General features: G+C 52.2%; 1 protein-coding gene across 1 annotated transcript in view; it reads right to left on the reverse strand.

Annotated features, from left to right (window-relative positions):
- Positions 1 to 5,201: 5,201 nt before the first annotated feature.
- The window catches only part of LOC135188100 (peroxidasin homolog), a 50,891-nt gene continuing 30,254 nt past the window's right edge, over positions 5,202 to 25,838 (reverse strand). Inside the window, 14 exon segments of the mRNA XM_064167328.1 lie at positions 5,202 to 5,297; positions 6,006 to 6,099; positions 6,674 to 6,788; positions 8,343 to 8,551; positions 9,905 to 10,039; positions 10,501 to 12,004; positions 13,853 to 14,010; positions 15,086 to 15,194; positions 16,136 to 16,292; positions 18,015 to 18,127; positions 19,237 to 19,395; positions 22,880 to 22,996; positions 23,498 to 23,770; positions 24,391 to 24,560. Coding sequence (XP_064023398.1) covers positions 5,202 to 5,297; positions 6,006 to 6,099; positions 6,674 to 6,788; positions 8,343 to 8,551; positions 9,905 to 10,039; positions 10,501 to 12,004; positions 13,853 to 14,010; positions 15,086 to 15,194; positions 16,136 to 16,292; positions 18,015 to 18,127; positions 19,237 to 19,395; positions 22,880 to 22,996; positions 23,498 to 23,770; positions 24,391 to 24,560 — 3,409 coding nt within the window.

Consider the following 25,838-nt stretch of genomic DNA (forward strand, 5'->3'; position numbering starts at 1 on the left):
AGCATGCTTCAGCCTCCAGCAGAGATGGGTCCCCAGCAACATCAAGAGATCCTTGGCTGATGCAGGGTATGGATCAGCCCCAGGTAGCATCCAGAGGTGAGCTCTAGCATGCTACAACCCTCCCTGCCAAACCCTCCCCACAGTCCTGGGCAGATTGCAACCTCCCTGCCAAACCCAAGCAACCACAGGAGTTGGTTGAAGTATGGAGATCTCCAGCTCACATCTTACATGCCCACTTTAAGCCTCTTGCAGCTCACTGCTCTGGTGAAAAATCCCAACTCCAGGCCCTGCCAGCCCCTGCCTGGGATTTGTCATTTAACTGTTCCATCTAATTAGTGGGAGTTATGTGCCTGGCAACTCCTGGCCTCAAGCCCATCGTTTCAGTCCTCCTCTGCTTGTAATCAGTCTGGGCAGCTCATTTTGGGGTGGGCAGTTGGGTTTTGAAAGAGGTTGCTTAAAATAATAAAAAGGCAATGGAAAATTCATTGTAAGGATGTAAGGTTCAGACTGCAGCCAGAAAGTGTATGAAGGACAAACTGGGCCCATCCAGTTGTAGGTAGTCTACAGCTGCCTGAAGGGAGGTTGTAGCCAGGTGGGGTTGGGCTCTGCTGCCAGGAAGCCAGCAACAGAACAAGGGGACACAGCCTCAAGCTGTGCCAGGGGAGGTCTAGGCTGGATGTTAGGAGGAAGTTGTTGTCAGAGAGAATGATTGGCGTTGGAATGGGCTGCCCAGGGAGGTGGTGGAGTGGCTGTCCCTAGGGGTGTTCAAGAAAAGCCTGGATTATAGAATCATAGAATCAGCCAAGTTGAAAGAGACCTTCAAGCTCATCCAGTCCAACCTAGCACCCAGCCCTGCCCAATCAACCAGAGCATGGCACTAAGTGCCCCAGCCAGGCTTGGCTTCAACACCTCCAGGGGAGTTCAAGCACATGAACAAGTGTTCATGGCCCTTAGTGCCATGGTCTGGTTGCTTGGCTAGGGCTGGGTGCTAGGTTGGACTGGATGAGCTTGGAGGTCTCTTCCAAGTTGGCTGATTCTATGATTCTACAATTCTGTGATCCCTGGGTCAACAGCTGCCCTGTCCTGCACCCTGGGTGCTTCACCATGGCCAAATAACCTGCAAAAGCTGGACTTTAGTATCTGGATTTAGGGGTCAGGTCTTTCCTCATCCTCCTGCAGGCAGAGAAGCTCAGGGCAGAGGACAGGAGTCAACAGAGCTCCACGAGCATGCCCTGTGTGATGCTGTAGAGCTGGGACCTGGGAAAAAGAACAGGTCTTTAAGTTGGGTGCCTACTTCTCAGAGTAGCACCTGGATATATGGATGGTGCCCTCAAGACCTTCCCCAGGTGCTCAGCACACAGCCTGCCCCCTTGGTGGCACAAAGGGATGTGTCATTTCACCTTGTGTTTTGGGGATGGGCACAGAGCATGGAGCACAGAAGGGTCTGCAACACGTGGAGAAGGGACATCCCTTCTGCTGGCCTTCTGCAGCACTTCCACTGCTTCTGCTCCTCACCTCCTGCTCCACCAGAGCTGCTTGGTTATGCACTTAGAGATGATCTGATTAGATCCAGCACTTGCTGTTTTGAATGGGGACTTGGTGACCTTGTGGCTTGCAGAAGGAGGCTGGAGACAGATTTACCTTTATTGACCTCTGTCAGCTTGAGCTCTCTGGTGGTACAAGTGAGGGACAAGTGCAGCTTGGTGGATAACACACAAGGCTTCAGATCTTGATTTGCACCTAAATGAAAGAGGACTTCAAGATGACAAACAGCCCTGAGGACTAAATGCTGCCTCTGAGCTGGGCTTTCCAGACATGCACAACACACACTCATCACTGCAACCCTGTGACAGCACAAGGCACACACACACACAGAGCCATGCCCTGAAAGAGCTGAGAAATCACAACCTTTTTTTCCCCCTGTATCCTTTTATTCCCTTCTTTATTTTCCTGTGAAGTTCCAGGAGCATCCCTGCTGCTTTCAATCCCTTTGGTACTATAAAAAGCACCTAAAAGTAGGAAAGGAAGGAAGGAAGGAAGGAAGGAAGGAAGGAAGGAAGGAAGGAAGGAAGGAAGGAAGGAAGGAAGGAAGGAAGGAAGGAAGGAAGGAAGGAAGGAAGGAAGGAAGGAAGAAGGAAGGAAGGAAGGAAGGAAGGAAGGAAGGAAGGAAGGAAGGAAGGAAGGAAGGAAGGAAGGAAGGAAGGAAGGAAGGAAGGAAGGAAGGAAGGAAGGAAGGAAGGAAGGAAGGAAGGAAGAAAGGAAGAAAGGAAGAAAGGAAGAAAGGAAGAAAGGAAGAAAGGAAGAAAGTTAGTTAGTTTCTGGTCCTTGTGTTGTGGGAGGGAAGGTAGGAGGGTGCAGGGAAAAGTGAGAAAGATGAGGAAGGCACAAATGGATCAAGTATCTTCTCTTTAGTCCCTGTGACCAGCTTCCAAGGATGGTTCAACACCAATCTGTCCACAGATCTGGGCTTAGGGTGGCTACACAGGGACTTTAGTTCTAGCACCACTACAAAGCACCTCCAAAGAGCAACAAAATCAGAAGACCTCTTCAGTAGAACTGGTGTCAAGGTCCTGGTTTCATTGCAGAGCACCTGGGAGGAATAAACAGAGCCACATCACCTTCATCCATGTCTTGTAAGGCTGCACATCATGTTCTCCACTACTGATGGACAGGAACCAGCAGCTCCCCTCCACTAAAGAGGGCACTCATTACATCTAATCATCTGGGATAATTATCTGTTCCAGGGCCTGTTAAGGCTGACCTCAAAGTCCATCTTCCAGCAAGGAGCCTTTTTGGGAGAAATGAAAGGAAGAGAAGCATCAATTCAATTGAACTCATAGAGAGGCAGAAAGTTGGAGGTCATGCTGAGGGAGATGGTGTTCAGCACTGGGCACATAGTAGCAGGTCACTTTCAGGGTCAGGTAACCAAGGATGTGCCACTTGTGACCCAATGACTGGCAAAGCAGAGCAGATCATCAAGGTCTTCTGTGCCTGGCATCCCATCCTGGAGCAACTCAACAGCTGGGAGACTTCCCCAGCCCTTCTTTTCACCTCTTCACTGCTGGCAGAGGCTGTAAGCCCAAAGCAAACAGTGCTTGCCAGGGCCCCCTGAGGTTCCTCTTGCTCATGAGTGGGTGGCTGGGGAGGGTTGGTTTAGGTTTCATGTTTGGTTGATCTTATTTTTGTTAGATTTCTCCAGGCACCTCCTCGGCACCACAGTGCATTTGAGAGAGGTTTTGCCTCTTGATGAGTTGTTTTGGTTGGGTGCCCATGGCACATTTCAGACAAGGGGTGGTGGATGATGACAGCATTACGTGGGCAGAGGAGAAAAGCAGAATGGTGGCACTAAAGCAGCTTCAGTTATTCTCCTTTTCCTGGGGACTGTGGAAGAAGCTGGCTTCTTGGTAGCATCAAAGAGCTCAGAGCCTGTACCAGGAGGCTGATGAGGGCAGGAATGGTCCAAGGGCTGAGGAGTTCACAGTCAGTGCAGAAGGTTTGGCACGGGCAAAAGTACAGTTGTCCTGGGACAGGGAGTGATACGGGAGCTGTGTGAGAGGAGGCAGAGCGTGGTGGGGTCTCATGGCTGCTCTTTCTGAGCCCTGCAGGAGTGGATTAGGCTGGTGGAGAGCAGGAGTGCAGGTCACAGGGCACCTGAAATGGCACAAGGAAGCAGAACAGCAGCTGAGGCAGAGCAAGGTATTGTATTGTGCCTGGGGGATCCAGAGCAGGCATAAGTGCAGCATGAAACCAGCAGCAGCCCTTCACACCCTCAAAAACACTTTCCAGAGCCCCTCCAAACCCCAGTGGGTTTGTCCCATGGGGACCCTGCTCTTCAAAGCTCTGAAGTGATGGCAAGGAAAAGCCAACTTAGATGTCACACTGCAGTTTCTGTCCAGGGCAGTGATGGAGTCACCATCCCTGGGTGAATTGTGTAGATGTGCTTCCAAGGGACATGGTTTAGTGGTGGACTTGGCAGTTCTGGGTTAACCTGGTTGATTCTATTCTATTCTAAAGAGTTGGGCTTGATGATCTTCAAGATCTCTCCCAACTTAAACAATTCTGTGGTTCTGTGGTTCTAGCTTGAGGGCAATTGCTGTTTGTGTGGCAAAATCTCTGAAGGCCAACACAGCAAATGTGAGTGGCAAACGATGTGGCCAGCCTACAGGCTTCTGCTTTCTGCTGAGATTACCAGCACCAAGCAGCCTTTGCTGGCTCTGCCCTGTAATCTGCCTTCCAGAGGGTGCTCCTTCAGCTACAGACTGCCTGGCAGAACAACCCTTCTGCAGAACTCTTTTGCTCCTGCTCCCGAAGTGATCATTTGCAACCACTCAACACCTCCTCCAGACTGGCAGGTGCCAGCGAGTTGTTCATCCTCTCTCTCCAGGCTGCAGGGATCTCCGTGGGAAGCTAAAGGAGATCAGTTTGTGCTTTCCAAGCCCCTGAACACCAGACATCAGAAGTCCAGCAGCTTTCTGCCAGCACTTTGCCACAGCTGAGCAGCAGCAGGAGGCCCTAGGCTGGTGGGTGCTGGCAGGGACTTCAAACACCCATTTCAGAGCCTTGCTTCCTAGGCTCAAGCTGAGCAGACAGAGGTGCCTTCAGAAAAGAGGTGCACAGTGACTCAGATGTCAAGGGGGAAACCTCTGCCAATATGTAAGCAAATGATGGATTGCTCCATCAGCCCAAATGTCCTTGTTCCCTTTAGGAGGAACCAGTCCCTCTACTCCCTCACTGAGCTTTGTGATATCTCTCCCCACAAAGGTCCTTTGGAGGCTGTTGGATTTGGGGTTATGATATTAATTGTTAGAAGAAACCTACCCAGAGTCCCAGGAGAACAGGCCTGAGAGACCTCACCCAGTCCCACCTGGTCCATCCTATACTTATGTCTTTCCCCATCTTTGCCAAACCAGTTCTTAAAAGACCTCCAGGAATGGATAGACCACAAGGTCCCCAGACAACCCATTCCAGTGAGTCACTGATCATTACTGGCAGAAATGAGTGTCTAAGCTGCTGCACTCAAGCCTTATTACCTCCTCTCCCATTCATCACCTGATTGCTCCATCCCTTTCTTCAGCAGCTTCTTCTCTATGTGAAGACTGCTGAAGTGTCCCACTGCATGCTCAGCAGGACCACACTGACCCAAGCCTCTTGGATGCTAGCCCAGAACAAACACACTGACCTCATCTGAACAGGCAACGTGGTCATCTTTGTCACCATTTGTCTCCAGTCTTCCTCCTCTGCCCATGAGTGCTGCTGCTCCTCTGGTGCCACCTCAGCTGGCCCTCTAGTGCATGTACCTAGAATCAGAGAATCAGTCAGGGTTGGAAGGGACCACGAGAATCATCTAGTTCCACCCCCACCCTGCCATGGGCAGGGACACCTCACACTAGATCAGGCTGTCTAGAGCCTCATCCAGCCTGGTCTTAAACATCTTCACAGATGTTTAAGGTGTTTAAGTTCTTCACAGAGAGAGAGATTGGCATTGGAATGGGCTGCCCAGGGAGGTGGTGGAGTTGCTGTCCCTGGAGGTGTTCAAGACAAGCCTGGATGAGGCACTTAGTGCCATGGTCTGGTTGATTGGCCAGGGCTGGGTGCTAGGTTGGACTGGCTGAGCTTGGAGGTCTCTTCCAACCTGCTTGATTCTATGATTCTATGATCTCCAGGAATGAGGCTTCCACCACTTCCCTGGGACAGGACACCTGGTGGGGACAAGAAAGCAGCAGCTCAGAGGAGATCACAGATCACTTGCAACCTGTCCCAAATGTAAGAAGACAGTGCTGACTCGGGTCACCTTCACTGAGGCTCAACCTCCTGTTTTACCTCACAGCTGGTAGAGGTCTGAGCTCACAGAGATCAGCTTCATCTCTTTTCTCCCTATTCTGCCTCTTCTCTACCTGCCACTAGTTGCCTCTGATGAGGTTGCTCTTGGCTGTAGAGTCTCAGAGGCTAATTCCTGCTGCTGGGGTCACTCCATGGCAGGCAAACACCAGAGCACAAAGTGTTACCTGTTTCTGCAGAGAAGCAACTGTCTTCTCCAGCTCAGCCACAAGGGACTCGAGATCCTCTCTGGAGGAAGGGCTTGGAGAAGGCATCTCATTTCTGGGGCCAGAGAGAAAAAGTCCAAGGGATCATACAAACATCAGATGTAAGACTCATTCTGCCTTCTCTGAGTCAGCACCACACAGAAGGGCCCAGCTGCCAGAATCACCTAAGCAAGGGGAGCCAATTAAGAGCCACTCTGCCCATTTAAATATCAGAGCTGGGCTCTGCACTACAGCACTGGAAAACTTTGAGCTCAGTATCTACCTACTGAATCACCTCTGACCTCCAAACTTCAAAGCTCTGAATGGGTTGGGTTGGAAGGAACCCTTGAAGGTCGACTTGTCCCACCCCTCGGCAGTGGAGCAAGAACATCTGCAACTAGATCAGGTTGCTTGGCCCTGACTTTGAATGGCTCCAGGGATGGGGCCTCCACCACACTTCTGGGTGACCTGTTCCAGTGTTTCACCATTCTCATTGAGCAGAACTTCCTCCCAACGTTCAACCAAGACCTGCCCTGCTCTGGTTTCAAACCATTGCCCCCCATCCTATCACCACATGCCCTTTGAAACAGTCCCTCTGATAGCTTTCCCTCTGCTTCCTGAAGTGAAGGTAAGAAGTGGTGATACTACACCTGGAGGAGGCAGGCTTCACCTTGGCAGGGCTTTCCTCTGGGTAGCTGAAGCCTGGAGACCTCTTCCTTCGGAAGCGCTGGGAAAGAGCCCTGAGTTGCCCTCGTGTCTGGCAGTCTGGGAAGGAAGGGAAAGCCTGCAGTGAGCACTGGAGTTCAGAGCAGACCCATGGGGATTGCAGGCAACAGAAGGCTGCCCTCCTTCAACACCCACCCCTGGCAGGTCTCTTTTGCCAGAGGGGAGGAGGCGACAAAGGTGTGTAGCAGGGCAGGCATCACACATGGATGCCCATGTCTCAGCTGGACGCCTGTACCCAGAACACAGCACAAAGGGGCCAGGATGGGATCTGGGGTTTGGTGGCAGAGTCTGTGAGCCTCCCAAACGAATCTGTAGAGTGGCACATGGTGGGGCTCACCACGACTACATCCTCGTGGCCTCTGTTCCCTCGGGCTGCTGCTAGAGACAGAAGCCCTCAGCTAGATGGACCTTTGGCCAGGTTCAGTGAAGCTTCCCAGGGAGATGATCCATGCCCCAAGCCTGTCAGTGTTTAAGAGGCACTTGGACAATGACCTTAATCATCTGCATTAACTTTTGGTCTGTCTTGAACTGGCCAGGACATAGGACTACAGTTATAGGTTATAGATGATGGTTGTAGGTCCCTTCCAACTGAAGTAGTTCAGTTCGGTTCTATTCTATTCTATTCCTATTCTGCTCTGCTCTACTCTGCTCTGTTCTATTCCATTCCATTCCATTCTATTCTATTTCTATTCTTCTCTGATCTGCCATGCTCTGTTCTATTCCATTCTATTCTGTTCCATTCTATTCTGTTTCTATTCTGCTCTACCCTGCTCTGTTCTATTCCATTCTATTCTGTTCTATTCTATTCCATTCTGTTCTGTTTCTATTCTGCTCTACCCTGCTCTGTTCTATTCCATTCTATTCTGTTCTATTCTATTCCATTCTGTTCTATTTCTATTCTGCTCTACCCTGCTCTGTTCTATTCCATTCTATTCTGTTCTATTCTATTCCATTCTGTTCTGTTTCTATTCTGCTCTACCCTGCTCTGTTCTATTCCATTCTATTCTGTTCCATTCTATTCTGTTTCTATTCTGCTCTACCCTGCTCTGTTCTATTCCATTCTATTCTGTTCTATTCTATTCCATTCTGTTCTGTTTCTATTCTGCTCTACCCTGCTCTGTTCTATTCCATTCTATTCTGTTCTATTCTATTCCATTCTGTTCTGTTTCTATTCTGCTCTACCCTGCTCTGTTCTATTCCATTCTATTCTATTCTGCTCTGCTCTGCCCTCCTCTGTTCTATTCCAGTCTATTCTATTCCAGTCTATTCCATTCCATTCCATTCCATTCCATTCCATTCCATTCCATTCCATTCCATTCCATTCCATTCCATTCCATTCCATTCTATTCTGCTCTATTTCTATTCTGCTCTGCTCTGCCCTGCTTTGTTCTATTCTGTTCCATTCCACTCCATCCCATCCTTCTCCTTCCCACCCCATCCCATCCTTCTCCTTGCATCCATTTGCTGACACACATTTCTCGTGGTGAGGCACGAAAGCATCTCCTGGCACTCCCCATGAGCTGATGGCATGTGACAAATGCCACTCAGAGCCATCCCCACATCAGCTGCTGCCGGAGTAGTCTCCTTCCTTACCCTCGCAGCAGTCCTGCCACAGGCGGAGGTCCACCGTGGGAATCTCCTCACAGCCCACCATGCCCTGTGGGTATGGTGCCACCCTGAAGACGTCCCTCTGGAGCTGCTGGATGTGGTCGCTGTTGTCACAGATGACACGAGCAAGGGATGCCTGCCTGATCTGAGTCAGCTGCGCTGCTGTGAAGACTCCAGGGTTCTCATACCAAAATCTGCAGTGGGTTGTAATCACAGCATGACTCAGGAGGAAGAGAGGACAGGGAGTGAGGCTGGGAGAGGGAGGCGAGTTCCCCTTCACCCACACCCCTCAGAATCCTAGAATGGTTTGGGTTAGGAGGGATCTTAAACATCATCTAGTTCTGACTCCCCTGCCATGGGCAGGAACACCTTCCACTAGCCTAAGGTTTTTAACCTGGCCTCGAATACCTCAACCACAACCTCCCTGGGCAACCTGTTTCAGTGTCTCACTGCTCTCACTGTCAAGAATTTCTTCCTAATCTCCAGTCTCAATTTGCTCTCTTCCAGCTCAAAGCCACTTCCTCTTGTCCCTCCCCAGCTTTCTTGTAGCCCTCTTCAGGTACTGGAAGGCTGCTGTAGAGTCTCCCTAGAAGGAGCTATTACTCTGGTTTCAAGCGGCTGCAAGCACAGACTGCCCTTTTCTGAACCCTTGAATCTCCATATGAACTGCAGGATGAAGCTTCAGGGTGCCACCACCTGCAGATACAGCCCCTTGGAGGGGAATCCCAAGGCCAAGACAGCTCTGCTGTAGCAGGCTGGGACATGGATGAACAATGCTCCTGTCCTAAGTGCATCACCAGGCAAAGGTGTGTCTCATTCATAGAGTCATAGAATCAGTCAGAGTTGGAAGAGACCACAGAGATCAGCCAGTTCCAACCCCTCTGCTATGGGCAGGGACACCCTACCCTATATCAGACTGGCCACAGCCTCATCCAGCCTGGCCTTAAACACCTCCAGGGATGGAGCCTCAACCACCTCCCTGGGCAACCCATTCCAGCCTCTCACCACTCTCATATGGAACAACTTCCTCCTCATATCCAGGCTGACTCTCCCCACCTCCAGCTTTGCTCCATTTCCCCTACTCCTGTCAATTCAAAGACAGATTGGGTGGGGGAGCAACCTGGTCTACCAGGAGGTACCCCTGCCCATGGCAGAGGGGTTGGGACTTGGTGATCTTTAAGGTGCCCATGGCAGAGGGGTTGGGACTAGATGATCATTAAGGTCCCTTCCAATCCAAACCATCTGTGATTCTCACAAGCAGAAAGCAGGGATTAGAAGGAAGCTGCTGTGGGCATACTCTAATATTTTCAGGGGACACTGGGCACATCCTCAGTGTCCTGCAGTGAATGGCAACCATTAAGCCAGGAAAGGACTCACTGCCAGTGACTGTGGCAAGTCCTTTTGCAAATGGACCTGGTCGAAGGAGACTTTTCCTTATAACACAAGGCAAGAAATAATCAACAATCACAGGTTCTGTTCTTCTCCATAGGGAGGAAATGTCCCTGAAGAGGGTTCCAAAGACTTTGGGTTGACCCTCACAGCAATACCTATCTCCATCCCTCAGCCTTCTGAACTGTGTTGTTAGCAGGCACATCAGCGTTGGGCCAACTCTGGTACCAGGGACAAGATCCTCCACCATCAGGGCTGGGAACAGGTCAATATTTTTGGTAGTTCCATACAAACTGCAGAGTAACAGACAGCAAAAGAAGTTAGAAGACTACCCAAGAATGGAGACAACATAAATCTGATCCCATCATAGGGATCTATACACAAGGAACTTGTCTTGGACACTATTTCTAGTGGGCTTATCTACAAGACAATGGGATAAAGGCCTGCCTTGGAAAGAGGCAGCCAGTTCCAATGGGATGTACTTTAGGCTCACTGGGAAATAGCTCCAAGGCTCAACCTGCTGCCAAGCTACATTGTGACAGGGCTTGATGGCATTCCACTCAGAACCAGACTGACCACTTGGAGAGCCATCATTTGTCCTCCCCCATTCTTAACCCACAGCTATTACCCTGTCTTAAGGTCTGTGGGGAGCAATATCTGAGAGGGTTATTTGATAGGCATCCTGGGAAGAGCAGGAACTTTTCAGGGACTGATCTCCAGGCATTCTGATGCTTCCAAGTCCAGGTTACAGTACCTCCTGAGTTTTTCCCTGATCTCCAAGTTCTTTATCTCATTCCTGAGGTCCTCAAACTCCTGTGCAGATGAGAGGTTGCAGAAGACCCTGAAGTCATTGTAAGGTGGGATGCCATGGTCTCGCCCTCTCTGGATGTTGATAGCAGCCAGGTCCAGGGAGACAGAGTGTGCCATGGAGAAGAGCTTCTCCGTCAGCTCCATGTTGAGGAGTTCAGAGGGGACCCTCATTTTCCCAGGAACTCCAAACAACCCACGGAGGAGGGGATCGATCCCACCCTCCTGTGTGATCCTGAAAGGGGAGAAGAAGGCCTTGTGCAGGGGGAGGTGGCCTTGGTGGATGGGCTGGAAGGTTTCGTTCAGCCGGTACAGGACGGGGTGGATCAGGGTGTGCCCGAAGCGGAAGGCAGCAGTGGCAAAGGCATTGAGAATCCCCGCGTTGACGTTGGGGTCGTAGCCTTTGTACTCACCCAGCATCTTCATGCCAGCTTCCCCGAGGACCTTGGGGAGCCACTGGGTGTAGGTGATATGCTGCATTTGGGCACCCACGATCTTCCGCGCCTCGTGGTACAGGAGGTCCCCATCCCAGTGGGGATTGAGGGCCGACAGCTGCGTGGCCACGCGGTTGTGCTCGCGGAACCAAAGCGTGTGCATGGCCGTCAGCCCCAGCTGCTCGTTGGCACGGTGGTCTCCCGCCAGGAAGCATGGCACGGGGCTCTCGTTCTCGTCTCTCATGCATTCGGTCGGTGGCCCCACGGCAAAGGGGAGGAGATGCTTCCCTGAGCCGGCCACAACTTGCCCTCGCTTCAGCAGCCCCCGCTGGCCGCTCAGATCCCGCAGCTCCCGCGATTCCTGCTCCGTGCTGCCGTAAACGTTGGAGGCGTCGATGTAAGAGGTCAGGTGGTTGATCTGCTCCCGGGCGTAGACGGAGTTCATCAGCAGGGAGGTCATGCCACTGCCGCAGACGGGGCTGGAGCGGACGAAGAACATGCAGCGGCCGTTCCTCACGCGGGGGTCGTTGGCAGGCACAGTGACGGAGAAGCAAGGCGGGTCGTTGCTGCACACCTGGCTGCAGGGCGCGCCGTCTGAAAAGCGGGACATGCTGATGGCTGCCACCGTCTGGTCCATGTCGTGGTCCAGAAACTGTCCCCACTGCATCAGCATGTGTGTGAACTGGTCATCGGGGGTGATGGTCTCCGTCCCCACCATGGCCGTGGAGACGAGGCGAGGGAGAGGGAGAGGCAAGTCCCTGGCATCTTCTGCCAAGGAGAAGCCCCGGGGGAGGTTAAATCCATTCTGGTAGGCAGGTTTGAGGAGCCTCTGGAAGGCAGTGAGAGATGCTCCCCACATTGGGTGCTGGAGGTTGTTGCAGGAGCCGTCGTGGGTCCTGTACTTCTGGTGGAAGCAGATATCTGAGCAGTTGGGTGTGCGGCGGTGGGCAGAGCAGCCGGACAGGTTGGCGATCATGGCCAGGTAGTGAGGGGACACCAGGTCGTTGTAACGATAGCCTGCGAAGGCAAAGCACCCAGTCAGACCGTGGCTGCTGTAGCCATCTGGTTCCCACCGCCTCATGCCAGGCCTCTGGTGTGGAACATGCTGCTGGGGCTGTCCAGGTGGGCACAGGGAGGTCAGGCCTCTGGCCGGGGTGTTGCTGTGCAATTTACGGATGGCAGATGAAGGCTGAGATGGTATCAGCCCCATGAAGAAGAAAAGGAGGGGAAGAATTTAGACTAAACTGCACTGAGCTGGACACCAAAAGTGCAACTGGTAGACCAGGCCGTGGGGGGTGGTCTTGGTGCCCATTCTAGGTTTATTTTCACAGGCTCACAGGATGGCAGGGGTTGGAAGGGACTCAAAGAGATCATTGAGTCCAACTCCCCTGCCACAGCCAGACCACACAATCTAGCTCAGGGCACACAGGAACACATCCAGACAGGCCTGGAAAGGCTCCACAGAAGGAGACTCCACAACCTCTCTGGGCAGCCTGTGCCAGGGCTCTGGGACCCTTCTAGTCAAGAAGTTCCCCTTGTGTTGAGCTGGAACCTCCTGTGCTGCAGCTTCCATCCATTGCTCCTTGTCCTATCCCAGGCAGCAGTGAGCAGAGCCTGTCCCCCCCTCCTGATCCCCAGCCCTCAGATATTTTACATCTCTCTGGGTTATTATTGCACCCTGGAGCTCCATCTGCCACCCAAACCCTATGCGACAAGCAGCAGGGAAGCTGTGGCTGACTGCCAGGGTGCTACAGCACCTGAAAGCACTCAATAATGCTGCACTCAGAGGGTGCTGACAGGGCAAGCAGGAGGAGAGGCTGGGAATCCAACCAGCCCAGGCCAGACCTGCACTGGAGAAAGACTTCTCATGCCCTGGAATACATCCAGGCAGGTAAAAATATTTATGGGCTTCAAAGGTACACACCTGCCCCACGGTGATTCACACTATGGGCAGAAACATGCAGGGTACAGGAAGGTCTCTTGTAGCAAGGAATTCCCAGACACAAGTTTTGGAGTCCAGCTGCTGGCTGCTTGGACCTCACTAAGTTAACTCGGTGTGGCATTGCTTTGTTCTTGGTTATCTTGCCTCAATAAAAGCAACCTGTAGCCAGGTGGGGTTGGTCTCTTCTGCCAGGCAACCAGCAACAGAACAAGGGGACACAGCCTCAAGTTGTGCCAGGGCAGGTCTAGGCTGGATGTTAGGAGGAAGTTGTTGGCAGAGAGAGTGAGTGGCATTGGAATGGGCTGCCCGGGGAGGTGGTGGAGTCTCTGTGGCTGGAGGTGTTGAAGCCAAGCCTGGCTGGGGCACTTAGTGCCATGGTCTGGTTGGTTGGGCAGGGCTGGGTGCTAGGTTGTGCTGGCTGAGCTTGGAGCTCTCTTCCAACCTGCTTGATTCTATGATTCTATGAATTGAGTAGCTGGAACTCAACTAAGCTTATAGTTAAGAGGTCTAAGTAGTAGAAAGACAGAGAGGAAAGTCAGAAGTGGCATCTCCCTTCCTCTTCTTCAGAGTTTACAGTATTCTTCTCCTTGCATCTTGGAGGGCAGGAAACCTCTTTGACCACACTGCTAAGGGACTTCACAAAGGTTTCCCTTTGAGATTCAGGTGGGTAGATGTGTTCTAAAGATTAGGACTTTTATAGCTGGACCTGAAAGAGAAAATCTTTCTATCTCCTCCATGGTAACAGCCCTCCAGCTCTTAGGGAAACCACGAGATGTAAGAGACACAACCCAGCCAACACACTTCTTGATAGACCCAAGAGTCATCTGGGCTTTTTGGGACACCTCTGCACTTCTGAACGTTCTGGACATTGTTGTCTTAGCTTAATCCTAAAGTTAAGAAAGGGAAAGCAAAGTCTCTCCTACCTGTGACATTCATATCCACGATTAGACCTTGTTGCACATGTTCCTGAATCAGCTGCAAGGTCCTCTCAAAGATCTCACCTGCCCTGGCTGTTTCAATGGTGTAGGGGTCCCGGGGGTAGCGGAAGAGAGCCAGCAAGTCATTGGGGGTCTTGGGGCGCCTGTTGGAAGGAGTTAAAGGTGAGGCAGGAACATTAAAGGAGACACAATTCAAGAGAGATGTTGAGGTGCTGGAATGTGTCCAGAGAATGGCAGCAAGGCTGGGGAGAGGTCTGGAGCACAGCCCTGTGAGGAGAGGCTGAGGGAGCTGGGGGGGTGCAGCCTGCAGCAGAGGAGGCTCAGGGCAGAGCTCATTGCTGCCTGCAGCTGCCTGCAGGGAGGCTGTAGCCAGGTGGGGTTGGGCTCTGCTGCCAGGCAGCCAGCAACAGAACAAGGGGACCCAGCCTGAAGCTGTGCCAGGGCAGGTCTAGGCTGGATGTTGTTAGGAAGTTGTTGTCAGAGAGAGTGATTGGCATTGGAATGGGCTGCCCAGGGAGGTGGTGGAGTGGCTGTGGCTGGAGGTGTTGAAGCCAAGCCTGGATGAGGCACTTAGTGCCATGGTCTGGTTGGTTGGGCAGGGCTGGGTGCTAGGTTGGACTGGCTGAGCTTGGAGGCCTCTTCCAACCTGCTTGATTCTCTGATTCTATGATCAGTAACAGCATGGCCAGCAGGACCAGGGAACTGATTGCCCTCCTGTGCTTGGCACTGGTGAGGCTGCACCTCAAATGCTGGGTTCAGTTTCAGGCCACTCACGCCAAGAAGGACATCGAGGAGGTTTAGTTTGGACATGAGGAACAAGGTCTTCCAAGAAAGGTTTGTCAAGCCCTGGAACAGGTTGCCCAGAGGAGTGGTGGAGTTGCAATCAGTGGAAGGTTTCAAAAATCATGAAGATGGGATGCTTAAGGGCAGGGTTTAGTGTCAGGCTTGGCAATGTTAGGTTAACAATTGGACTCAGTGCCCTTGGAGGTCTCCTCCAACCCTAACAATCCTACAATCCCCAGATGCTATGGAAGGCTCACTACGGAGCTCTCACAGCCTCACTTCTGCCTTGTGTAGTTCCAACATCCACCACTCCAAACCAAGCTGGAGCTTTGCTTTGTGGATTGCAAACAACAGACTCAAAGCAGTTCCTTTCAGTGTCTTTTCCATCTCCTTTCTGCCTCAGGCTCTCAGATCCTGGTTGCTCCAGGGACTTACTTGCTGAACAGCTCTGTGCGTGTGGAATTGATGGCCTGATCCACGCTGCTGATGGCCTCTCGTAGTGATGTGACCACAAACGTGTCCCCACTCCGGCCAACATCTGTGGCTTTCCAAAGCAGAAAGAAAGAACAGTTCCTAAAGTTACTTTGGTATTCATTTGTCTTCCAAGCTCACGAAAATCTGGCTGGCAGCACAAGCTCTAACTCTGCAGAAGGTAGAGCTGCACTTCCAATTGCAACATCAGCACCATGAGTCTATTGTTTTCAGCAGATGTGCTGAAGAAGGCTGGAGGGAGTCCAGCAGGGGCTACAAAGCTGCTGAGGGGCTTGGAGCAGCTCTGTGAGGAGCAAAGGCTGAGAACGATGGAGCTGTTGAGCCGGGAGAAAAGCAGCCCCAGAGGGGATCTGCTCAATGCTCAGCAAGAGCTAAAGGGTGGGGGGCAAGAGGATGGGGCCAGGCTCTTTTCAGTGACAGTACAAGGGGCAGTGGGCACAAACAGGAACCTAGGGGACTCTATCTGAGCAGAGAAATTGCTCAGCTATCTGAGGAGAACCTTCTTCACTGTGAGGGTGCTGGAGTCCTGGAGCAGGCTGCCCAGAGAGGCTCTGGAGTCTCCTTCTCTTGAGAGACTCCAAATCCACTCCAGCCTTTGTGCTCCTGGGCAAGGTGCTGTGGGTGCCCTGCTTTAGCAGGGCAGGTGGACTGGATAATCTCCAGAGGGCCATTCCAACCCCTATCAGGCAGGAATTCTGGGATTCTGTTAATTAGTTCCTCCCTCCCAGCAGAGGCAGTGACTCCAGGCATGCCAACAGCTGAGCATGCAGGAGGAGGATTCAGACAACACCTCTGGCTTTGCAGGGAGCAGCTGCAGCTCAGCTGAGAAAACAGTGAGGAGCAGCTGGGAGATGTGTGGGGCTTTCATGTCTGCAAGGGACCTGTCTGCAAGGCAGACATACCAGAGTTATCTGACCAAAGTGCCAACCCAGCAGAGCCCCTGCTCACAGGAGAGCAGGAGAAGGCTGAGGAGGCACAGAGGAGATACCCTACCAGTGATGGTGAGCTGCATGGTGCTGGAGGTGAAGCCAAAGGGGTTTCTTGCTATGCACTCGTATCTGCCCTGGTCAGCCACGCCGAGGTCTTGAATGGAAAGGGTCCCATCTTGGCTTATGTGGAACTTGCCACTCTCTGTGATCTGGATACCCTCCTGTTGCATCACCAAAAGACAGAGAACATGTCAGGGTGTGGAAAGCTTCCTCCCAGTCCAGCTGGAAGCCTGCTCAGCAAAGCAGTCCAGTTCTGGGCCCCCCAGTTCAGGAGGGACATAGAACTGCTGGAGAGAACCCAGCCAGAAAAGGTGATTAAGGGAATGGATTAAGGGATTCTCTCTTCTGAGGAGAGCCTGAGGGAGCTGGGGCTGTGCTGCTGGGAGAGGAGGAGGCTGAGAGGTGACCTCAGCAATGGTTATCAATGTGTGCAGGTGAGTGGCAGGAGGCTGGAGCCAGGCTCTGCTGGGTGATGCCCAGTGCCAGGCCAAGGGGCACTGGGTGGAAGCTGAGGCAGAGGAAGTTTTGTGCAAACATGAGGAGGATTTTTTCCCTGTGAGGGTGCCAGAGCCCTGGCACAGGCTGCCCAGAGGGGTTGTGGAGTCTCCCTCTCTGGAGATATTCAAAACCCACCTGGATGTGTTCCTGTGTGACCTGCTCTAGGTGATCCTGCGCTGGCAGGGGGGTTGGACTGGCTGAGCTTTGGAGGTCCCTTCCAGCCCCTGACATCTCTGATCCTGTGAAAGCTGCAGGTGGCTGCGATGAACAGGGTGGCCAGCAGATGTTAGCATTGCTCTACCAGAGAAACCAGAGAGCCACCCGAGGACATCTGCTCCTGCTTGGACCCACTGCCAGAAGGTTCTTGCCCAGCTCCTTCACTCAGGTCTACCTCCAAACACTCAGTGCAGGGCACAGACTCCCCCACGCATTTCCCTGCACCTCTTGCAGACTGTGCCCTAATGCTGCCATTGGAGAGCCGTGGCACAGAAATATGACTAAAAGTCTTCAGTTTGGGGACAACCTGAGAGATTTTTGATGGCTTTGAACTGCAGATACCAGATTTCCTCTGGGCAGCATCACTGATCAAATCCCACCTCTCAGCCTGGATGAGGCTCCAGGTTTTCCTTATCCTGTTCTTAACCTCCTGCTACCCTGCCCCAATCTCATGCTTACTCTGCTTCCCAGGCTCTTCTCTTCTTCACCCACAGCTGTCTGGAGCTCCAGACAAGCTGCTAGGTCACCTCTCATGAGACCTCTGCAGGGTAATTGAGGTTCAAGCATTTTCCCCTCCAGTTTTGCTCAAAGGCAGAGCAGGTCCCAAAGAAGGTCACAGGTTTTGTGCTACAGCACAGCAGGAAAACAGCCTGAAGAGCTCCATCTGATGAATTATTGAAAGAGCAGAGTGAAGGATCTCAGCTTTGTCCCATCAAAGCTAGAGCCAACCAGCATCACCCAGCTCATAGAATCACAGAAGGCATCAAGTTGGAAGGGAGCCTTGAAGGTCAGCTTGGGACCCCAAAGCTCATCCAGTTCCAACCCAGGGACATCTCCCACTAGAACAGGTCACTCAAGGAGTCATCCAGACTGGTTCTGAACACCTCCAGGGAGGCTGTGGAGCACAGAAGCACCCAATGTGATCTTTGATCACATTCTGTGCTCCACAACCTCCCTGGGCAACCTGTGCCAGTGTCTCACCACCCTCACTGCAAAGAACCCTTTCCTTTCCTCCTCCAGGGAGGGGGCATCCACAACCTCTTTGAGCAACCTGTCCCACCCTATTAGTTGAGCTGGGAGAGGTGTTTGAGGAGCCAGGTGGTTAGTGACTCCATGGAGGAGCCATCCTGCTCCCCAGGGGCTGTTGATGTCATGCTGCCATCTCTTACCTTCACCCAGGTTATGGTGGGCCTTGGCTCTCCTTGGGCACTGCAGGTAATGGCAACATCCTGGCCTGTCTCTGCCACCACATCTTGGGGAGGATGGAGGAACACAGGTATCACTGTGGGGACAGTCATAGAGTAACTAAGATTGAAAAGACCTCTGAGATCATCAAGCCAAACCATCTACCCAACAGGACCATGGCCAACAAACCATGTCCCAAAGTGCCATGGCCACAGGTTTCTTGAACACTTAGAATCATAGAATCAAGCAGGTCAGAAGAGAGCTCCAAGCTCATCCAGTCCAACCTAGCACCCAGCCCTGCCCAACCAACCAGACCATGGCACTAAGTGCTCCAGCCAGGCTTGGCTTCAACACCTTCAGGCACAGCCACTCCACCACCTCCCTGGGCAGCCCATTCCAATGCCAATCACTCTCTCTGGCAACAACTTCCTCCTAACAGCCAGCCTGAACCTCCCCTGGCGCAACCTGAGGCTGTGTCCCCTTCTTCTGTTGCTGATGCCTGGCAGAAGAGCCCAACCCCACCTGGCTACAGCCTCCCTGCAGGTAGTTGTAGCCTCCCTTCAGGCAACTGTAGACTTCTAGGGATGCTGACTCCAACACCTCCCTGAGCACTCTCTCCATGAAAAATCTTTTCCTAATATCCAATCTAAACCTGCCCAGCCTCAGCTTGAGGCCATTCCTCCTTGTTCTGTCTCCAATTCCCTGTGAGCAGAGCCCAGCAGCAGCCTCTCCACAATGTCCCTTCTGGTAGCTATAGAGAGCAATGAAGTCTCCTCACAGCCTCCCCTTCCTCCATCTAACCATCCCTTGGTCCCTCAGCCACTCCTCATAAGATTTATTCTCTAGGCCCTTCCCCAGCTTCACTGCCCTCCTCTGGACCTGCTCCAGCACCTCCACATCTCTCTTGTACTGTGGTGCCCCAAATTGAACAGACTCTTAGCTCCTTGTTTCTCAGGAGCTCTGGGCCTGCACCAATTACTCATTCAGCATTTCTTGAGACCCATGGTCTTCTGGCCATCATTCATCCAATCCTACCCTTGGCAACCTGGCCTGGAATGCTCACCTGCAACAGTGCCCTGCTGGGGCATCTACCACCTCTCTTGACAACCAAAGCCAGGATCTCACCACCCTCAGTGTCAAAAACGCCTTCTTTCCAGCTGGGAATCTATTTGCCAGCCCTTCTTGCCCCCAGCCTCACCAGCTTACCTCGAGGAGTCACTGAGAGCTGCACTGGGAGGCTCTTCACCCCGATGGCACTGATGGCATGGCATTCATACTGGCCTTGGTCGTGCAGAGCCACCCGCATCACCCGCAGGGTGCCCGTGGAGAGGATGCTGTGCCTCCGGTCGCTCGGCAGCTGCCCACCTGCTCAGACAAGCTTTGTTAGCTGGCTGTGGCATTCCTCTTCCCAGCACTGGGGGGATTGCTGCCACAGCTCCAGATGGCATTTCCTTCCCAACATGCCATCAGCCACCCTGAAAAACCACCTTGGTCTTGCTAAGGGAGGAACTTAGATTCTGCTCTTCCCATCTGCTTCAGTGGGGAGGTTGGACTGGATGACCTCCAGAGGCCACTTCCAAGCCCCACCAAGTTGGGATCCTGGGATTCTGTGATGATCATAGAATCAAGCAGGTTGGAAGAGAGCTCCAAGCTCAGTCAGCCCAACCTAGCACCCAGCCCTGCCCAACCAACCAGACCATGGCACTAAGTGCTTCAGCCAGGCTTGACTTCAACACCTCCAGGCATGGCCACTCCACCACCTCCCTGGGCAGCCCATTCCAATGCCAATCACTCTCTCTGACAACAACTTCCTCCTAACATCCAGCCTGAACCTGCCCTGGCACAGCTTGAGGATGTGTCCCCTTGTTCTGTGGCAGAAGAACCCAACCCCACCTGGCTACAGCCTCCTGTCAGGCTGAGGTTGACTGATGACTGAGTTCATAGAATCCCAGAACTGTTTTGGTTGAAAGAGATCTTTCAGACCATAGAGTCCAACCATCAACCCAACACCACCATGGCCATTAAACTATGCCCCCAGGTGCCATGGCCACATATTTCCTGAACACCCCCAGGGATGAGGACTCCACCACCTCCCTGGCCTGCCTGTTCCAATCCTTGACCACTCTTGCAGGAAAGAAGCTTTACTTAACATCCAACCTAAACCCTGGCACAATTTTAGTCCATTTCCTTTTGTTCCATCACCTGATGCTAGGGAGAAGAGACCAACTCCCACCTCACCCTAACCTCCTTTCAGGGAGCTGTAGGCAGCAGTTTTCTTGTCTGAGCAACTGGAGCCCCTTTTCTTTCCTCCTCACTCTTTTCTCAGTGCAGACTGCAGCCTTACTGACACCTGATGGGAAGCAAATCTGTGTTCAATTACCCAAAGTGCTGTTTAATCAAACAAATGGAAACATTCAGCTGTGTTAATTGGGTATTTTGATTTCCCTTTGCTTTGGGGATCTGCATTGTTTCAATATTTCCTCTATTTAAGGAGAAAAGTTCAACCTCAAAATTGCTTCAGCAAACCCAAACAAAACAATTAGAACTTCTCAGTTCAGCCACTTTATTCCTCCTAATATTCTGTTTCCCCACCAAATAAGGGCTCTGTTTATTCCTCCCAAATACTGAAAGGAATCTGGATCCTCCCCACACTGTCAAAAGTGGCTTTGAGATGAAGGATGCTCCATCATTTCTCTTCTTCACTCGCTCTTAGCAACTCTTCTGCAGAAGCACTTCAAAGCCTGCTTGATCTCCAGGTAGCTGGAGTGAGCTAGCAAACCTGGTCACAAAGCAATTACTGATCCTACTTCTTGTCACCTGCTCCTTTCCACAGGTTTTCAAGAGATACCTTCTGAAATCTGGGCAGTGGAGGAAAATAGGTTAGAGGAATCATAGAGTCAAGAAGGTTGGAAGAGACCAAGCTCAGCCAGTCCAACCTAGCACCCAGCCCTGGACAAGCAACAAGACCATGGCACTAAGTGTCTCATCCAGGCTTTGCTTGAACACCTCCAGGGCTGGCAACTCCACCACCTCCCTGGGCAGCCCATTCCAATGGCAAATCACTCTCTCTGTGAAGAACTTCCTCCTGACATCCAGCATAGACCACTTGCTTTTTCTGCAGGCCATCCACCAGCTTTGTTGCCCTCTGCACTTGCTGCAGCACCTTATCATAGAATCAAGCAGGTTGGAAGAGAGCTCCAAGTTCAGCCAGTCCAACCTAGCACCCAGCCCTGCCCAACCAACCACACCATGGCACTAAGTGCCCCAGCCAGGCTTTTCTTGAACACCTCCAGGGATGGTGACTCCACCACCTCCCTGGGCAGCCCATTCCAATGCCAATCACTCTCTCTGACAACAACTTCCTCCTAACATCCAGCCTAGACCTGCCCTGGCACAATTTGAGACTGTGTCTCCTTGTTCTATTGCTGCTTGCCTGGGAGAAGAGGCCACTCCCCACCTGGCTACAGCCTCCCTTCAAGTAGTTGTAGACAACAATAAGGTCACCTTTGAGCCTCCTCTTCTCTAGGCTAAACACCCCCAGCTCCCTCAGCCTCTCCTCATAGGGTTTTTGTTCCAGGCCCCTCACCAGCTTTGTTGCCCTTCTCTGGACACACTCCAGCACCTCAACATCTCTCTTGAATTGAGGGGCCTGTCTCTCATATTGAGGTGCACAAAACTGAGCACAATACTTGAGGTGTGACCTCAGCAGAGCTGAGTACAGGAGGACAATCACCTCCCTCCTCCTGCTGGACACAGCATTTCTAATACAAGCCAGGATGCCATTGGCTTTCTTGGCCACCTGGGCACACTACTGGCTCATACTCAGATGCTTGTTCACTAGAACCCCCAGATCCCTCTCTGTCAGGCAGCCTTTCAGCCACACTTCCCTAACCCTGTAGCTTACCACGGGGTTATTGTGACCTAAGTGCAGGACTTGGCACTTGACCTTGCTGAAACTCATACCATTAACATTGGCCCATCAATCTAATATATCAAAGTCTATCTATAGAGCCTCCCTACCCTCCTGCAGGTCAAGACTCCCACCTAAGTTAGTGCTATCTGCAAACTCACTGATGATACACTCTATGTCTGTGTCAAGATCATCAACCAAAGGAGATGGAGAACATGCTAGTGGAGGAGAATTGCAGCCAGTCCTTAACTCTATCTCAGAGCTGTTGCTGTGGAAGCTGGAGTACAATAGCCATGAACTCTCCACAGCACTAACCCATTAATTATGGCTTGTGAAGCATAAGGAAAAGCTGGAGGGGCTCTGGGCCAAGCATTGTTGGCTTCAGTCCCAGAAAGTGTTGGATGGGATCAGTTCTGTGGAGCCAGTGCTAACAAGCATCCTAGACCTTAAAAGTCCACCACCACCTGTTGGCCCAAAGTGGTTTGTTCTGAGCTAGAAGGAAGCTCAGAGGTGTGCCAGTGGTGAGCACTGCTCTTCTGCAACGTGCTCCCCAAAAGGAGCAAAAGCAATGGCAGTGACAGAGAGCTGGCACGTGGTGACAGCCACTGTTTGCAGTGTCCAGCCCTTGGTTTTTAGAGGTCAAGAGCCACCCCAGGAGGAAGTTTGAGGCTTTGCATGGGTTTCATGCTGATGCAAACCATCACACTCCTTCCTTCTGACATGGCAATTTAGTGTGTCAAAGACCTAAGAAGCTCCTCAGGGCTTAACATCACCCTTGGTGATCTGTAACATCCCTCCCTAGTGTGACTAGGTCTGTGGTGAGCTCCATCTGTCCTGTGTCACCACTGCAAGTCATCACCCTGGACCATCAGCTCAGCTGTTCTCACCTCTATCCCGTGGATGATGGCATGGGAGGGAAAGAAATGACGAGTCAAGTACCTGCCCTTGTCCAGGTAATCACAGGTGGAGGGTGGCCCTCAGCAGAGCAGGGGAAATCCACACTTTGTCCCTCAGTCACTGTCTGGTCAGTGGGAATGAGGAGAAACCTGGGAGAGTCTGGAGGGGAAAGCAAGGACTGAGCAGCAGTTAAAACTCAAACAGCAAGTTTGGGTTAGGTCTCAGTCAGTGGGCTTAAATGGTAGAACCTTAGAATCAAGCAGGTTGGAAGAGAGCTCCAAGCTCAGCCAGCACAACCTAGCACCCAGCCCTGGCCAACCAACCACACCATGGCACTAAGTGCCCCAGCCAGGCTTGGCTTCAACACCTCCAGCCACGGCCACTCCACCACCTCCCTGGGCAGCCCATTCCAATGCCAATCACTCTCTCTGACAACAACTTCCTAACATCCAGCCTAGACCTCCCCTGGCACAAGCTGAGGCTGTGTCCCCTTGTTCTGTTGCTGCAGGGCTGTCCTACTCTCCAGCTCCACACCTGCTTCTAGTTTGGTGTCATATGCAAACTTACTGATGCTGGACTTGATCCCCTCATCCAGATCATCAAAAATGCACCCCCCTGACCAAACACTGTGCCCCAGAAACGCCATCTGGGGCTCCTCACCTTGCACTATGATCCTTGCTGTTGCCTGGATGGATCCCTCAGCATTGCTGGCATTGCAGTTGTACTGTCCCTGGTCTGAGAAGGTGACGTTCTGGATGAAGAGGCCTCCAGAGGTGGTGATAGCAAAACGGGGATCCTGTGGTAAAGGAGAGCCTGTGCCAAGGGTCCAGCTGATGCGAGGGTGGGGGTGCCCAGAGACCCCACACTCCAAGGTGACGCTTTCCCCGATCAGCACTTCAGTGTTCTGTGGCTGGATCACAAAAGTGGGCTTGGCTGGAAGGAAATGAGCCCCTCTCAGAAACCAGAACCTCTGCTGCCCACTCACCTCTCAGCAGAAATTGCTTGGCCTCCTGATGCAACCCAGCTAGCAGTCAGCTCCAAAGGCTCACTGTGAGCAATTCCCCCAGCAGTACTTCCTACCACCTCTTTCCTCCCAGCTTCTCTGTCCCCTTCACTCTTAACACCTCTGTGCTGCTGGGTCATAGAATAGAATGGGTTAGGTTGGAAGGGAGCTCAAAGCTCAGCCAGTTCCAACCCTCTGCCATGGGCAGGGACACCTCCTACTAGAACAGGTCATTCAAGACCTTATCCAACCTGGCCTTGAACACCTTCAGGGAGGGAGCAGCCACAACCTCCCTGGGCAACCTGTGCCAGTGTTAATTCCTCCCAGCCTCCAAACACCCTCCCCAGCCCCAAATTACCTTCAATCTCTAACACTCCCTAGCTTCCCACTCCCATGAAGGAACCTCCTAAAGCTGAGAGCACTCTATGCTGCAGGCACTCTCTTTCCCACCACACCAAGGACATCTTGGCTCACACAAAGCTGGGACTGCCTCTGCCTTAGCTCCACTCCCAGCCCCAACCTTTAAAAGGGGTGCAGGAGGCTCAATTACATGGGGTGCCAAAATAGCGCAGCACAACTTCTTGTGTCTTGACCTCCCCAGCTATGTTCTTGGCCATGCACTGGTAGACTCCTTTGTCTGACTCCTTGGTGTTCTGGATCATCAAGGTACCATCTTGCAAGAGGTTGAGGCGAGTGTCATCCTTCATGTCAATCTCATTACTGAAAAACAGGCACAAAGAGGCAAAGTCTGAGCGGAGTAAAAGCTGCCCCTGGGAGCAGTAGGACTTTGCAGGCATTGGTGTTCCTTGGAGATGGTTTGAGACCTCCATGAAATTCATAGCAAGAGTGATGATTTACAGCCTCCAGCTCTGGCTTACAGCCTGGGTGAGCTCCTTCCCCTCTCACCATTGATTACAGATGACATTTATAGCCCATGAAGAGAGCTGTTCTGCTCTCCTGCAAGAGCGCTGTTGCCATTGTGCAGGGAGGCTTGGCCCAGCAAGCTTGTTCCCATGATTTACTAAGTGCAGATACAACAATGAATTAACATTGCTGTTCCTAGTCAAATGACCTCAAGAGGGCAAAACACTCTGAACAAGTCACTGTGGGACCCCAACATAGCTTGGACTCCAACCCAAGGGCTGTGACACATCTTCCTTCTCTCTAGGGTGACCTGCGACTCCTGCATCCCAGCCTGCAGCAGAAGGTCCCACTGCTACATCCCATTTATCCCAGCACAAAGGATGGCTGCAGATGACTGAGAAGGGAGAAGAGACCTCTCCCTCCCCAGGACAAAGGTTGAATCCACTCTGCAATCCACTCTGGCTTGCTAGGCATTCATTTCATTCCCCTGGTGTCTCCTCACTCCAGCTACATCTTGCTTGAGGAGCATTTATTATCATTAGTCCTCTTGCAATGCTGGTTTTGGGAGCCTGCCAGCATTTCCCTAACAAAACCTTCCCTTCCAGGGGGATTTAATTCAGCCATAAACTGTTGCTCTGTGCTGAAGCTCTGCCTGGTGGGGAGTTTGCTGAAGAAGCAAACATGGATCATTTTTATTCATGACCGAGCCTCGCTCAGGCTCCGGCAGACGAGGAGCTCATAAAGCAGTGCAGTGACTTCACTTCTTTAGAATCACAGGATCACAGAATCAGGCAGGGTTGGAAGGGACCACTAGGAGCAGCCAGTTCCAACCCCTCCTGCCATGCCCAGGGACACCCTACCCTAGAGCAGGCTGCACACAGCCTCAGCCAGCCTGGCCTGAAACACCTCCAGCCATGGGGCCCCAACCACCTCCCCCAGCAACCCATTCCAGCCTCTCACCACTCTCCTGCTCAACAACTTCCTCCTCACCTCCAGCCTCACTCTCCCCACCTCCAGCTTTGCTCCATTCCCCCCACTCCTGGCGCTCCCTGATAGCCTCAAAAGTCCCTCCCCAGCTTTTTTGTAGCCCCCTTCAGATCCTGGAAGGCCACAAGAAGGTCACCTGGGAGCCTC

The sequence above is a fragment of the Pogoniulus pusillus genome, chromosome 29, assembly GCF_015220805.1.
Source record: "Pogoniulus pusillus isolate bPogPus1 chromosome 29, bPogPus1.pri, whole genome shotgun sequence".
In the NCBI taxonomy this organism is placed as follows: Eukaryota; Metazoa; Chordata; class Aves; order Piciformes; family Lybiidae; genus Pogoniulus; species Pogoniulus pusillus.